The 11,802-nt window shown below is 40.2% G+C and overlaps 1 protein-coding gene across 4 annotated transcripts in view; it reads left to right on the forward strand.

The window, feature by feature from the left end:
- The window catches only part of slmapb (sarcolemma associated protein b), a 10,098-nt gene extending 951 nt beyond the window's left edge, over nucleotides 1–9,147 (forward strand). Inside the window, exons 2-11 of one of the 4 annotated variants that reach the window (XM_005740488.2) lie at nucleotides 1,074–1,249; nucleotides 1,560–1,619; nucleotides 3,458–3,586; nucleotides 3,709–3,783; nucleotides 3,881–4,183; nucleotides 4,504–4,774; nucleotides 4,941–5,112; nucleotides 6,997–7,131; nucleotides 7,970–8,057; nucleotides 8,458–8,520. In XM_005740488.2, the coding sequence (XP_005740545.1) occupies nucleotides 1,568–1,619; nucleotides 3,458–3,586; nucleotides 3,709–3,783; nucleotides 3,881–4,183; nucleotides 4,504–4,774; nucleotides 4,941–5,112; nucleotides 6,997–7,131; nucleotides 7,970–8,053 (1,221 nt within the window). In that variant the 5' untranslated portion in view covers nucleotides 1,074–1,249; nucleotides 1,560–1,567 and the 3' untranslated portion in view covers nucleotides 8,054–8,057; nucleotides 8,458–8,520. Of the gene's footprint in view, nucleotides 1–1,066; nucleotides 1,250–1,559; nucleotides 1,620–3,457; nucleotides 3,587–3,708; nucleotides 3,784–3,880; nucleotides 4,184–4,503; nucleotides 4,775–4,940; nucleotides 5,113–6,996; nucleotides 7,132–7,969; nucleotides 8,058–8,457 lie in introns of those variants that run through there. The other 3 variants (XM_013912781.1, XM_005740490.1, XM_005740491.1) reach the window with 3 other exon arrangements.
- Nucleotides 9,148–11,802: the final 2,655 nt, after the last annotated feature.

Here is an 11,802-nt window from a genome sequence, read left to right on the forward strand (position 1 = left end):
AGGTAAGGTAAGGTAACTTACACCGCAAGTCTGAACTTAATGTTTGACATGCTGGTTGAAGTTGAGACATTGATCTAAGATAATGACAACATTTCTAGCAAATTCTTTTGGGTCATTTGTTAGTTTCTCAAGATGGGAAGTGTCGCTGTTAGAAAGATGATGAGGACCAAAATGAGACCTACAACTGTTAGTTATCAGCATGGCCAAGGGATAACAAATCTACCCTAGTCAAAAACATATTTCGCCTTTTCCTGCATAAATGGATTAAGTTGGTGTTGCATTTGCTAACTAATTCTCAGTAAAACATTAAGCTTGCATTGATCTTGGAAACCTGTTGCATTATGTTGTTACTGGAACAAGGCTTGTACAGCCTCAAAGAAGAAGATGAGCTGATGTGTGAAAGATTAGTCAATCTTTCACACATCTTCGTACCCTGTCTGTGTTACTTTATGTTTAAATGGAAACAAACACCCTTCACCCTTTTATACCTCCCACTGTAACCCCTCCTATTTCTGTCTTGGGATTGTTTTGATTGTTTTTACCTCTCTCACCATAATTTTAAAGCCTACTGAAGAGGCTAACACACAGTCCAATAAAGTAAGAAATCACTATAAGATACATAAATTATCCCTAAAGATTATACATGTAAAATTACACCTTTAGAGTCCGGTGTATATCTAACCCTAAAAGCCAGTAATTGGTATAAAGTGAAAACCCAGTGAAATACAGGACAAAACAAGAGAGGAAGTGAATGCAAGAAACACACTCCTACGCTGGCAGTCCCTATTCACTGCCATCCTGTAGGTTTTTACATCAGTACCAACCAGCCAGAGAGCAGCTCAGCCCCCTGAACAAAACCTCTCTGTGTCAGTATGCAGCTGCAGCTTCCGAGATGCCCTACTTGGATACATGACCCAGTGTGGAGGGGCTGAGGACCTGAGCCACAAAAGAGGGGGGGATCAAATTTTTAAGGACGCCCATCTGACGCGTCTCTAGTGTAGCATTAGGATCATATTTAAGCTACTTTACTGTTTACTTTACCCTGTTTAAATTTTCCCCCTCACTGGCTTCAGCCCACCAATAGCAGGAAGGTCTGGTACAAAGTGTCTGTCATCACTGTCCACCCCCCTCAAGTTTGGACTGGTCCGTTTCGCATCTGAACAAACCTCATAGTTGGAGAAGAGTTCTTCATGTCAGGGACTGCTGTAGCCTCAGCACACTGATTACCGCAGCTCCTGGATAATCTAAGGTAATATTTTCCTGTTAAGTTTTATTCTTAACCCCTTCATTAATTATTTTACTGTAACATACTCCTAAAATCCTTCTTCCCTAGCAGCTCTCTGCACCTGTCTCTTCCAGTAGTATTTGTGTGTTCAAACATTTTTGTGTTTACAATTAAAAACATCTCAAATCTAACAGTGAGAAAAAGAACAAAAGATTTTGTCAGGTCTGTTTGGGGTCTTTTTAAGCAATATTAATTTCATTTAAAGCTTTCTTTCTTTATCTGTGCATGTGATATGTCTTGTCTTTTTTTTTGTTTTTTTGTTATGTTGTTATAGATAAGAAAATGGATGAGAAAGAGCTGAGTGATCCCTTGAATAACGTATCTGTGATTAAAGGTAAATATAGACACCACTGATTTGAAGTGAATGACTTTGCATTGTTTTGCTCCTCTAATGGCTCCTACCTGACACAGCACATCTCGCTAACTGAGTGTGGAAAGGGGGGTGGAAAACCCTGAGTCACACTTAAAATGAGTGTCTGGCCCTGTAAGGACAGCTGGATGGCTTTTAGAGCTTACGGTGCTGTAGATGGCCTTGTTTTAGAGGCTAGTGTCTCCTGTGTCAACAGCTTATTAGAAGATGGAGTCTCTTTGCACAGAGGGCATGTCAGCTGACTGATGTGTGTTAGCTATGACATTTAGGGTGACTAATAAGAATAGAATGCAAAGGACAGCGCAATGATGGCGCAATATAGCGAATATGAAAATCGACGGGGACATTCATAGGAAAAAGTGCAAGTACGTTGGTGACTGAATAAATTTTGCATGATGAATGAATTTGTAATGCTTCACTGCACAATATATAGGGAGCACAAAGCAAACAGTGTCCTCACAACAATAGTGTACCTCAGTAATTCAGAGAGATGAAGATATTTGAGATTCAGCTGCATAAAGAATATTTGTTAGCTGTAAAATGATCTCCCTTTATGATCAGCAGTTTAAAAGGAATACTGTAGACTTTCCATGCGAGTGGTGCTAACCCCCTGATTCAGTTAAAGAATGCTGTCACATTCAATGAGAAGGAAACAGACAGCAGGCGAAGATGGGCCACGATGGGTCTAGCCTTCAGCACCGGAGCTAAAAAAAGACTTTCTCCTCAATTTTTTTCTTTCCTGTCGTCACTTGAGGCAGTGTGATGCTCAATATTCCCAACTAGTCTGCAAGGTATTTTTACACACAGACTAATTCCATTACTATGCTGTCAGGTGTCATTCTGTGACACTAAGACATTTTTGCCGTAATAACTAATCTCGCTAAAGATAACATGTTGCACCCTCATTTGAAATACCCTTTATTCCCTGTGCTGTCTTTGTAGGGCATTCATCTTTCACACAAAGTGAATACAGATTGCATACTCACAGGGTGCCCACTCACTCGCATATGAAGGAACACACAATCACACTGTCCCCCCATGCTTTGTCTGGCACACAGCGGGGTGGTCATGTGCTCGAGTCAGAGGGTGTCACCAGCTCTCAGCCTTTGTTTCACACCGCTTCATTTTAGGGACACTTATCAATACCGCCTGCTAACATTTTTACAATCATGTGGATTTTTGTGTGATTATGTAGCCATGTTTGATGGATGTAGACACAGTTTTCACAATAAATATTGGATTTCAGGGCAGTTCAGGTTCTGGTGCGTCTCCATTTATGGTGCACATGCTTGACCTGTCCCCTGCCAAATGTTCGTTCTGGGATGAGGTCATCTCTTTTCCTAGCTGTGGTAGATTAGGGGCTCGAGATATTCACTAGGCATTTGCAAAGCACAAGTATTTGTGGAGCCTGTTTCCACCTCCAGGAAACACAACAGACCCTTGACAACACTGGCAAGCCTATTCCCTTTGTGCATTGTTTAGGTACTATTAATGAGTAATGTAGAATCGCTACAGACTCATATGTGACTGGGGTAATGGATAATTTGGAATGAAAAAAGTGTAGATAAGACACTTGTTTCTATTTCTGGGTTAGCAATTATTTTATGTAATAGGCCCATTTTGAATATCTTGGGAAATCATCTAGTATGTCAGTCCTGGTTAAATATTTGGGACTGCAGTAAAAGTAAAACTGTCAAACATTTCATTATTTTTGTAGTTTTATGGCAAATGTATGGAGCCTGTCCATGTTAAGCTCATGATTCTTCTAACTGGGATCCCCATTTTTTTTTCTTCTTCATTAGATGATCTGACCAAGGCAAAGATGGGCTCCTCTGGTGACTCTGAAAAAATCATTCAGCGCTTGACTGATGAACTTCGAGAGGCCAAGGACCTAGCTAACACAGAGAAACATAAATGCATGGAGCTACAAGGTGACACGCCACATCTCCAATGTTAAATAGGACCATCCACTCCATTTTCTATTGCATTCACACGTGTGCATGCACCCAACACCAAATAAATGACATGACTGGTACAATTAAATGCTGTGTAGGTATCCTGGAGGAAGAGACAAAGGAGAAGAAAAAACAAGCTGATGATTCTGCCAAACAGATAAAACTTCTTGAAGGTACATCTATCTGTGGATTAGAAGCATATGCATAATATTAATCTTTTTTTAAAATTGACACTGTCTCTAATTCAAACACTGACTCCGGTTTGGACAGGTCAGCTGCGGCAGCTCCATGATGAGATGGCTGTTCTCAGAGAGCAGATAGACGTCTCCTCCAGCTCACACGATGAGCTACAAAGCGCACGTGATGAAGTGAATTCGCTGAAACGTGCCCTGGAGGCAGCAGCTGCCGAGCGGGACCGTGACGTTGCTGCCGTCCAGTCTAACCTGGCGACTGTCTCCAATGATCTGGACAAATGGCGTCAAACGGCCAACAAGTACGAGCGTGAGATTGACAACCTGCAGCGTGACCTTCAGCAGCAGAGCAAGCAGTGGCAGAAAACTGCAGAAATACAAGGTACTACACGGTGCCCCTGGTAGTTATAAACGCATGAAATGGAGCATTTGCACTGAAAATAATTCTTACATGGAAATGAACTGTGTATTAATAAATCAAATAATATTACCATTCCTTGTCCAAGACATGAGGCCTACTCGCTCTCTATGTATTTTGTTTCTAACAAGCAGACTTCTCTTCATACTTGTACACTGGTGAATCAAAGTATAATTAAAAACATGTTTTTTGATAGTTTTTGCTTTCTCTGTAGGCAAATCAAGGACATACAATCTGTTAAAAAACAGCATTGTTACATAAACCTTGCTCATTTCTTTTTACAGCCAGTGAACTTCAGTCCATGCAGGTGGAGTGTAATGGCCTTCACAAAGAATGTTCTGTTCTTCGATCTGAGAAACAGGATATCGTAAATAAGCACCAGAAGGAAAAAAGCAGTCTGCAGAGTGAATGTGCTTCCCTCAGGGCTGAGAATGAGGAACTCCTGAAGACTCACCAGAAAGACAAAAGCAACCTGCAGAGTGAATGTGCAGCACTGCGCACTGAGAAGGAGGCAGCCCTGCAGAAACAGCAGCAGCTGGAGAAGGACCTTGCCAGGTCGGTGCACTGATCTACATTACTGGGAGCTCTTACCCCCACCTTTGTGCTCCCTCTGTCTCATCTGTTTTAATCAGCACCCACGTGTTTTGATTTACATGATACTACATAATTTTTTTCTCTCATCTTTTACATATTGAACTCAGTTTTGTTTTGCTTCTGGTAGTTTGCGTGCCCAGAACACTGAGCTGAAAAATAGCCTTGGATCCCTTGAACAGACCTGGCAGGAGATGGAAAAGAGCCAGGTAGCCCTGCAGCTCCAGCACCAGCAGGATAGCACCACACTGCAAACCCAACTGGATGAGGCAGACAGCCGCAGCAAGGCTCTGCAAAGAGAGGTACGCCCCTCAAAAGTTGAGACATCAACCTTAGGTGTCCAGTATCTTAGTGGGTGTCATGGAGATGAATACTTCTATCTCAAATGTGAAAAGTGAACCCTCTCTGACCTGGATGGCTTTTAATACAGTCCTGCAACTGACAGGCCTTATAAGCACACACATGTTTTACTCATTAATGCTGTCCAAATTTGATTTGGACTTCAGTCCTGTTAGTTTTCACTTGAATTTTTGCATTTTAGTTTTTCTAGCTAAATGGTAGTGGTTCTGAATGTATATCTGTGGCAGAACTGATCCAGTTTAGAGGCTATTGGAAGACTGTAGCTGCTGCCAGTGTGCTGCTGACCGTGCTGCTTTAGAGGGCCAATGCTGACAAGCTGTTGCAGTATTTATGAAATTACTTTGGGACACTGTGGGAAAGGGGAGGTTTTGAAAGAAAGTCAAATTACACTCTTATTACAATAAATGGCAAGTTACCACAAAGCCTAGGAGAATTAGAAATACAAGGACAACGTATTATCAGGATAGTGGAATATAACTTTAGCAATATTACTTATTACATTTTAGATTTACATTTAACTTTTTTAGGCAATGTAAAGTCATAATTTCTGGAAAATTCCCAGTTCTCCCATTTTTTTCAGTGATTTAAGTTTAAATATGAACACATCCTGGCTATGATAACACATTAGTCAAAACTTTTTATGTTGTTGCTTCGGTTTCATGGTCAAACTGCCATTTGACTAAAAATCAAGACTCAAGAACATGTACTTGTAATTGGTGCTCTGATATGATGCGCTTCTCAGTTTTGTGTGATTTAAAGTGAGCAAATTAAAATCACTTGATTTGTTTTTGGCATTATTAGCAGTTGCAATATCCAACAGAGTTACAAGAATCTGGTTTTTACTCAAATTATTAATGCAGGACAGTAAAATCAATGTGGAACTCAAATAACTTTGAGCAAACTAAGACTGAAGTGTCTTGAAGAAACCTTTTAATGCTTTCATTTTATTTAATCTCATGTAACATAATTTAAAGAAATTTGCTGTTAACAACCAATTTACAAAAGAAGTACTGCAAATTGTTGCCATTCAGGACATTTACAGCTGTATGAGACGGGCAGCTGTTCTCAAAGTCGTCTACTCAAGGTACTTTATTGTATTTCTTCTCATCATCTAAGATTGCGCAGAAATACCTCATGATGGGATGATGAGGACAACTGCACTATTTTAGAAAACTCACATTCTCCCATGACTAAAAGTGTCTCTGAGTGATCATTGCTGAGAATTTAGAGCTTTCTATTTTGAGACGATGTTGGCGTCATCTAGGTCAGAACAAAGTCACATCCACCACAGTTGAATGGTGAAGCCATCACGGAGCCTTAATGACTTTCTCTGAAGCCTTTAAGACACTTGTGTCAATAAATCTATGACTCTTACTGACATTATAAAGAAAGTCCATGCTTCTTCCCAAAAAAACAACAACAACGAAAAAAGATCCCACCCAAATAGTTCACAGGTTGCTGCGTGCTGTCCAGGGGCAATACCTACTCTAGGTTTGTATGGGGATCACTGGCTGCTGTCAGTTAATGAGGAGTGGCAGTGCTAAGTAGTAGAAAGCATAGTTGGGTCATCTTTGACACAATGAATGAATGAGGGGGGGAAGGAGGGAATAATGTTGTTCCTTATATAAGGACTGCACCTCACCCTAATTAGCTCATGTATAGAAAATTCAGCAGTTAAGCACTGCAGGAAAGACTGGTTTATCTTGTAAATGGCAACAGAAACTGTTCCTCAAAAGCATTACACAATACCATCAAACTAAAAACTTTAAATTAATCTAAACTGATGAGTGTATATTTGAAATAAATGTTTAATTTGCTTCGTGCAGTACGAGGAGGCTAGGACGGAGCTGTCAGACCTCAAGGAAAAATACGAGAAGGTTGAGCAGGAAAAACAATTGGTTACAGATGAACTCGAGGCATGCAGAGCCAACATGGAGGAACTGCAAGGAAAAGGGGCAAAGGTGAGTACTCATCTATCAAACGCACAGCAAAAACAGGAAGGCATTTTACCCTAATATATGAATGGCATCGTGTATAATGATATATAACAGGTTTAAAAAATAATATATTGAGTGTGGAAACAATCATCTGCACTTTTATTTTCAGGGGCAATAACTTCTTTAGCAGTTTCTGTTTTGGGGGGGCATGGGCTTCATTTCCAATGTTCCCCTTTTGTTCAGCATCTGTTTGCGCAGCATCTCCAGATATAAAAGATGAATCTTATTGTAAGATTCACAATTATTATCTCTTTTTTTATTTTAGCACATATGCTCCCCTCTAGTCATCCAGTGTCTATTAGTGTTGCTTTTATGGGCCATTCACACATATGGATTCAAAAAGCTGTGCCAGACGGCTGCTATTTGGTAGCTAAGCTGAGGTGAGAGCACCATGCAACTGTATCACTTCCATTTCAGATAATGGACTTAAATGCCAGGCATACCTGACAGCTTAAAACATCCTCAGCAAATACAAAAAGGTGGGAAAAAAACTCAGCAAACTATGCTGTACAACAGGAGATAAACATGACCGTGTATAGTAACACTGATATGTAGGATGTCAACTCTGTACTAAACACAACACACACCGGACACACAACTACGGATTTATGAGGCCATAAAGGTCCAGCTCCTTTGTATCTGTATGTGTGAACTAACAATGACACACTGACAGCCGTGTGTGACCGAGATTTGTATAAATACTAGTTACAGGCGTAGAGAACTGACTGAGGGATCTAATAATAAACCAACCAAAGTATGTCCCATTGCAGTTGATTACTATAATATCCCTTCCCTTCTGTAGACATCCCTATTGCTGCCTGTTCAAGCCATAGTCATCGGCCTTATCCTGGCTTTGCTGTATTGGTGCTTCGGCGCATTGTGGTAGCAAGGTACACATTACTCCTGTCAAGTTGGCCTACATCTTTTCATCCTCATCAGTGTCTCTTAGACCATTGCATGATTTAATCAGGTTTTCCTCATTCCCGAGAATGCCTTCCTCAGGGGAAAATCCCCCAGGAAAAAAAAAAAAATTCTTCAGAAATCTAACCTCTCTAATCATACAGCTTCAACATCTGACATCTGTTTGTCTTGCCTGGATGGCTAATGCTTAACAACTGTTTCTCACAGTTGGTGTTTGATAATGCTTATCTTTATCTGCAAGCGCTGTTTGTATTTGTGCACTGCCTTGATCTCAGTGGCTCCCTCTGTCAAAGCTTTGGTGATCCAAAATGGGTGCATGTTTATTCGCTGTTGCTCAACTTTCTATTTCTGTGTTGCCACTCATTCCAGAAACTGTGGATGATCTGGGGGCCTGTGGTTGCTGTGGCTCTGACAGCTGTGACTGCTGCCGTGCTCTTCAGGACCTGAGGGCGACTCATTCATGCATACACACGCACCCACCCACCCACCCACGCACACACACAAGGGAATCCATATTTGTCTTCAGGTGTCAGAACTTGCCCTCCTTATCATATCTGCACTATTAACTCGGAGGGCTCATATTTAACTGTTTAATTTTTAAGATGCTCTATTTTAGATGGCAGAGAAGTTAATAAAAGAATGTGATTTTTGTGTGCAAAGTAAGTTTGTACGTCCGTTATTTACAGGAAGTCTAGTCAAGTTTACAGTTTTGATTGGGAATATGGATGAATGTAAAAAATAAATAAATATGCCACAAACTCAACTAATTATTAGTATTTATGATAATGTTTTAGGTGGATCACTTGAGCTCTAAATGTAGCACTTCTATGTAATTATCATAATAATGGAGATTGTCACAATAACACCCCCTAATGGAGTGTGTAATGAAAGCCATAGATGGGTAACTGCATTAGTGATGGGAACTGCAAAGAGATCTGTTGGTGTAACTGTTATCTATGTGAAAATAGATAGCGTTTCAGACGGAATTGAGCTGAGCAGGAGTTTATCTTGTTTGTTTTTTCTCAACAGAGAACCATTAAAGAAAATTGCAGAAACATACATTTAGATCCATTTTCTTCATTTATGTGGCCATTGTCTAGACTGCAGTTGTACTTATCTGTACTTATCTGTATTTAGTTTCTGCTTTGCTTTTTTCTGTTTTTGTTTGTTTGTTTTGTTTAACTTTTCATTTCAGTTTTATGATCATGAATGGTAAATTAACTTAAGGGGCAGGGTTGCTGAAATTATTGCATGCATGGGGAAACCTAAAATGTATAATTAAACACATAGAGTCATTTCATTAGGCACACCTGTTCACCTGCTCGCTAACACAGTTATATCATTAGCCAATCATGTGGCAGCAGCTCAGTGTGTTTAGGCAAGTAGGCATATTTAAGATTACACACTCAATTTCAAACCAAGCATATGAATGGGCACAAAATGAGCTGCAGAGAAAATGCCTTGTTGAAGTCAGAGGGTAAGAGGGCAACCAGCTGTTACATCTAAGGTATGCAGAAGAACATCTTTGAATACACAACATGGTAAAAAAAAAAAAAAAAAGGTAAATGGCCTGTATTTGTACAGCGCTTTACACATCCAGTCATCCACCCATTCACACACTGGTGATGGCAAGCTACATTGTAGCCACCCTGGGGCGCACTGACAGAAGCGAAGCTGCTGGACACTGGTGCCACTGGGCCCTCTGACCACCACAAGTAGGTAACAGGTGAAGTGTCTTGCCCAAGGACACAACGACCGACACTGTCCAAGCCAGGGCTCGAACCAGCAACCTTCTGATTACAAGGCGAACTCCCAACTCTTGAGCCACAATTGCCCATATCAAACTTTGAAAAAGAGGAAATGCTACTGTTAAGAAACAGTAAATTTGAGGTCATCCTGATCATTCCTGCAGTTGCACTAATGGGTGTGTGTTTGTTATTACAAATTGGAGTCTGTTGTATATTTATGATTTAAACCGCTCCAGCACCGTTAACATCTAAAGCATCCTCTAATCTCTCAATTCACATGGGTCCATCAAAACTGAACAGAAGAAAATTGGAAGAAGTCTATTCAGACATGAGGTCAGAATTGACATAACTAACGTGAATGGATGGATGGACAGAGATGAAAGCATCAATCCACCGTGTCTTGTACAAGTAGTTGAGATTGGTGGTAGTGGTGTAATAGCTCATTATTTAAACTACAAACTACCTGAATATTGTTGTTGGCCACCACTTGATTACCACACTGTACCCATCTTCTGATGGTTGCCTGTAGCAAGGTAACATGCCATGTCACAAAGCTCAGATCATGTCAAACTTGTTTCTTGAACATTGCGATGAGTTCACTGTACTCAATTTTGTACTCAAATATGGACCATAATCTCTGACTAATATTTACAGAACCTTGTTGAATCTATGCAACAGGGAATTCATTCTGAAGACAGTAGAGGGTGGCTTCTGTTTCTCCTAAATAACCATTATCTTCATCCATCCGTTCATTCATCCATTGTCTTCATGTAGACAAATTGCCGGAGGTCATATCTTCTCTGTAGCATTTTAGAATATTGATATCGCTCCTGTCATCCAGGAAGGGTTAAGTTTGGTCTCATATCTGCTGTTTTTCCCTCCCTTTTCTATCACACTATGTGTTGCAGTTGACATTTAAAGAAAATGGTTAATGCTGAGAGTAATGTTTTGTTAGGTAAAAGGTGTGTATCACCTGAAAAGCATGTGCTGTTGTAAAGTCAACATGTAGACAGGCATCGGCCTGCAATTTACCTTCTATTTGCATAGAGGCGTAGAGTGGCACACGAGACTGATCAGCTTGAACGTCATCCTGTTTTTCAACAAACAAAGCAAAAGCTGGTATCAATGTGGGAATTAAGACAAAAATCCTTGTACATAGGTCATCTCATTTATAACTAGTCCTGCATTGTATAGGCTGTCATGATCATAGGATTAAATGGATTAGACAATCCTGGAAAACAGGACAAACTATGCCTGATTCTCCCAGAGCTAATAGATTTCACTTTTTTCACTTCTTTTTTTGAAAAACATTTTTGTTTTTGTTTGTTTTTTTTCTTTTAAATTAGAGTTTCAGCTTATTCACTTTTTGACAAAATATACCTGGTGATGTCAACAGGATTATCTCTGCTTCAACTGAACACTACATAGCTGCAACACAGGTTGTGTGATAAACTGTATTTAAAGGGTTAATCCTTTACGGCTAAGGGCATTTCCAAACATATAGTCAGTTTGCTCTGATATGAATCAGATGCAGAGTGGGGGAACTTGTTGTATTTCTCATCAGTTTCATTTCCTTTGAAAGAGGGAGGGGGAAATGTAAGCCAAAGTACATGTATAAAAACCGCGGGAGAACCTTCACTCTGCTCTTTAGTTAGATGTGTCTATCGTAGAAATGATAAACACAGAAGGCTCAAATGAAGGTGTGATGCTAGTCCAGGTGAGACCATTGATTCTGTTGAGTTTGATTCCTCCACATCCTAGAATGCAAAGTTAACATCAGGGTTAAACAAGGTTGCCACCACAAACAAACTGTTCCAGAAATTGTGACCAGATGGACCCTCAGCATCAGAGTACAGACCTTGCAGTCTCTGCTGCTTTGATTTTGACTTTTTCTTTTTCTTTTCCCTCCAACTTTATTGAATTGTATCATGGAAGCGTGACACAAAACCATACAAGCAGAAAATGT

Source organism: Pundamilia nyererei, unplaced genomic scaffold, assembly GCF_000239375.1.
Source record: "Pundamilia nyererei isolate P.nyererei 1_Seehausen unplaced genomic scaffold, PunNye1.0 scaffold00100, whole genome shotgun sequence".
NCBI classification, from domain to species: domain Eukaryota; kingdom Metazoa; phylum Chordata; class Actinopteri; order Cichliformes; family Cichlidae; genus Pundamilia; species Pundamilia nyererei.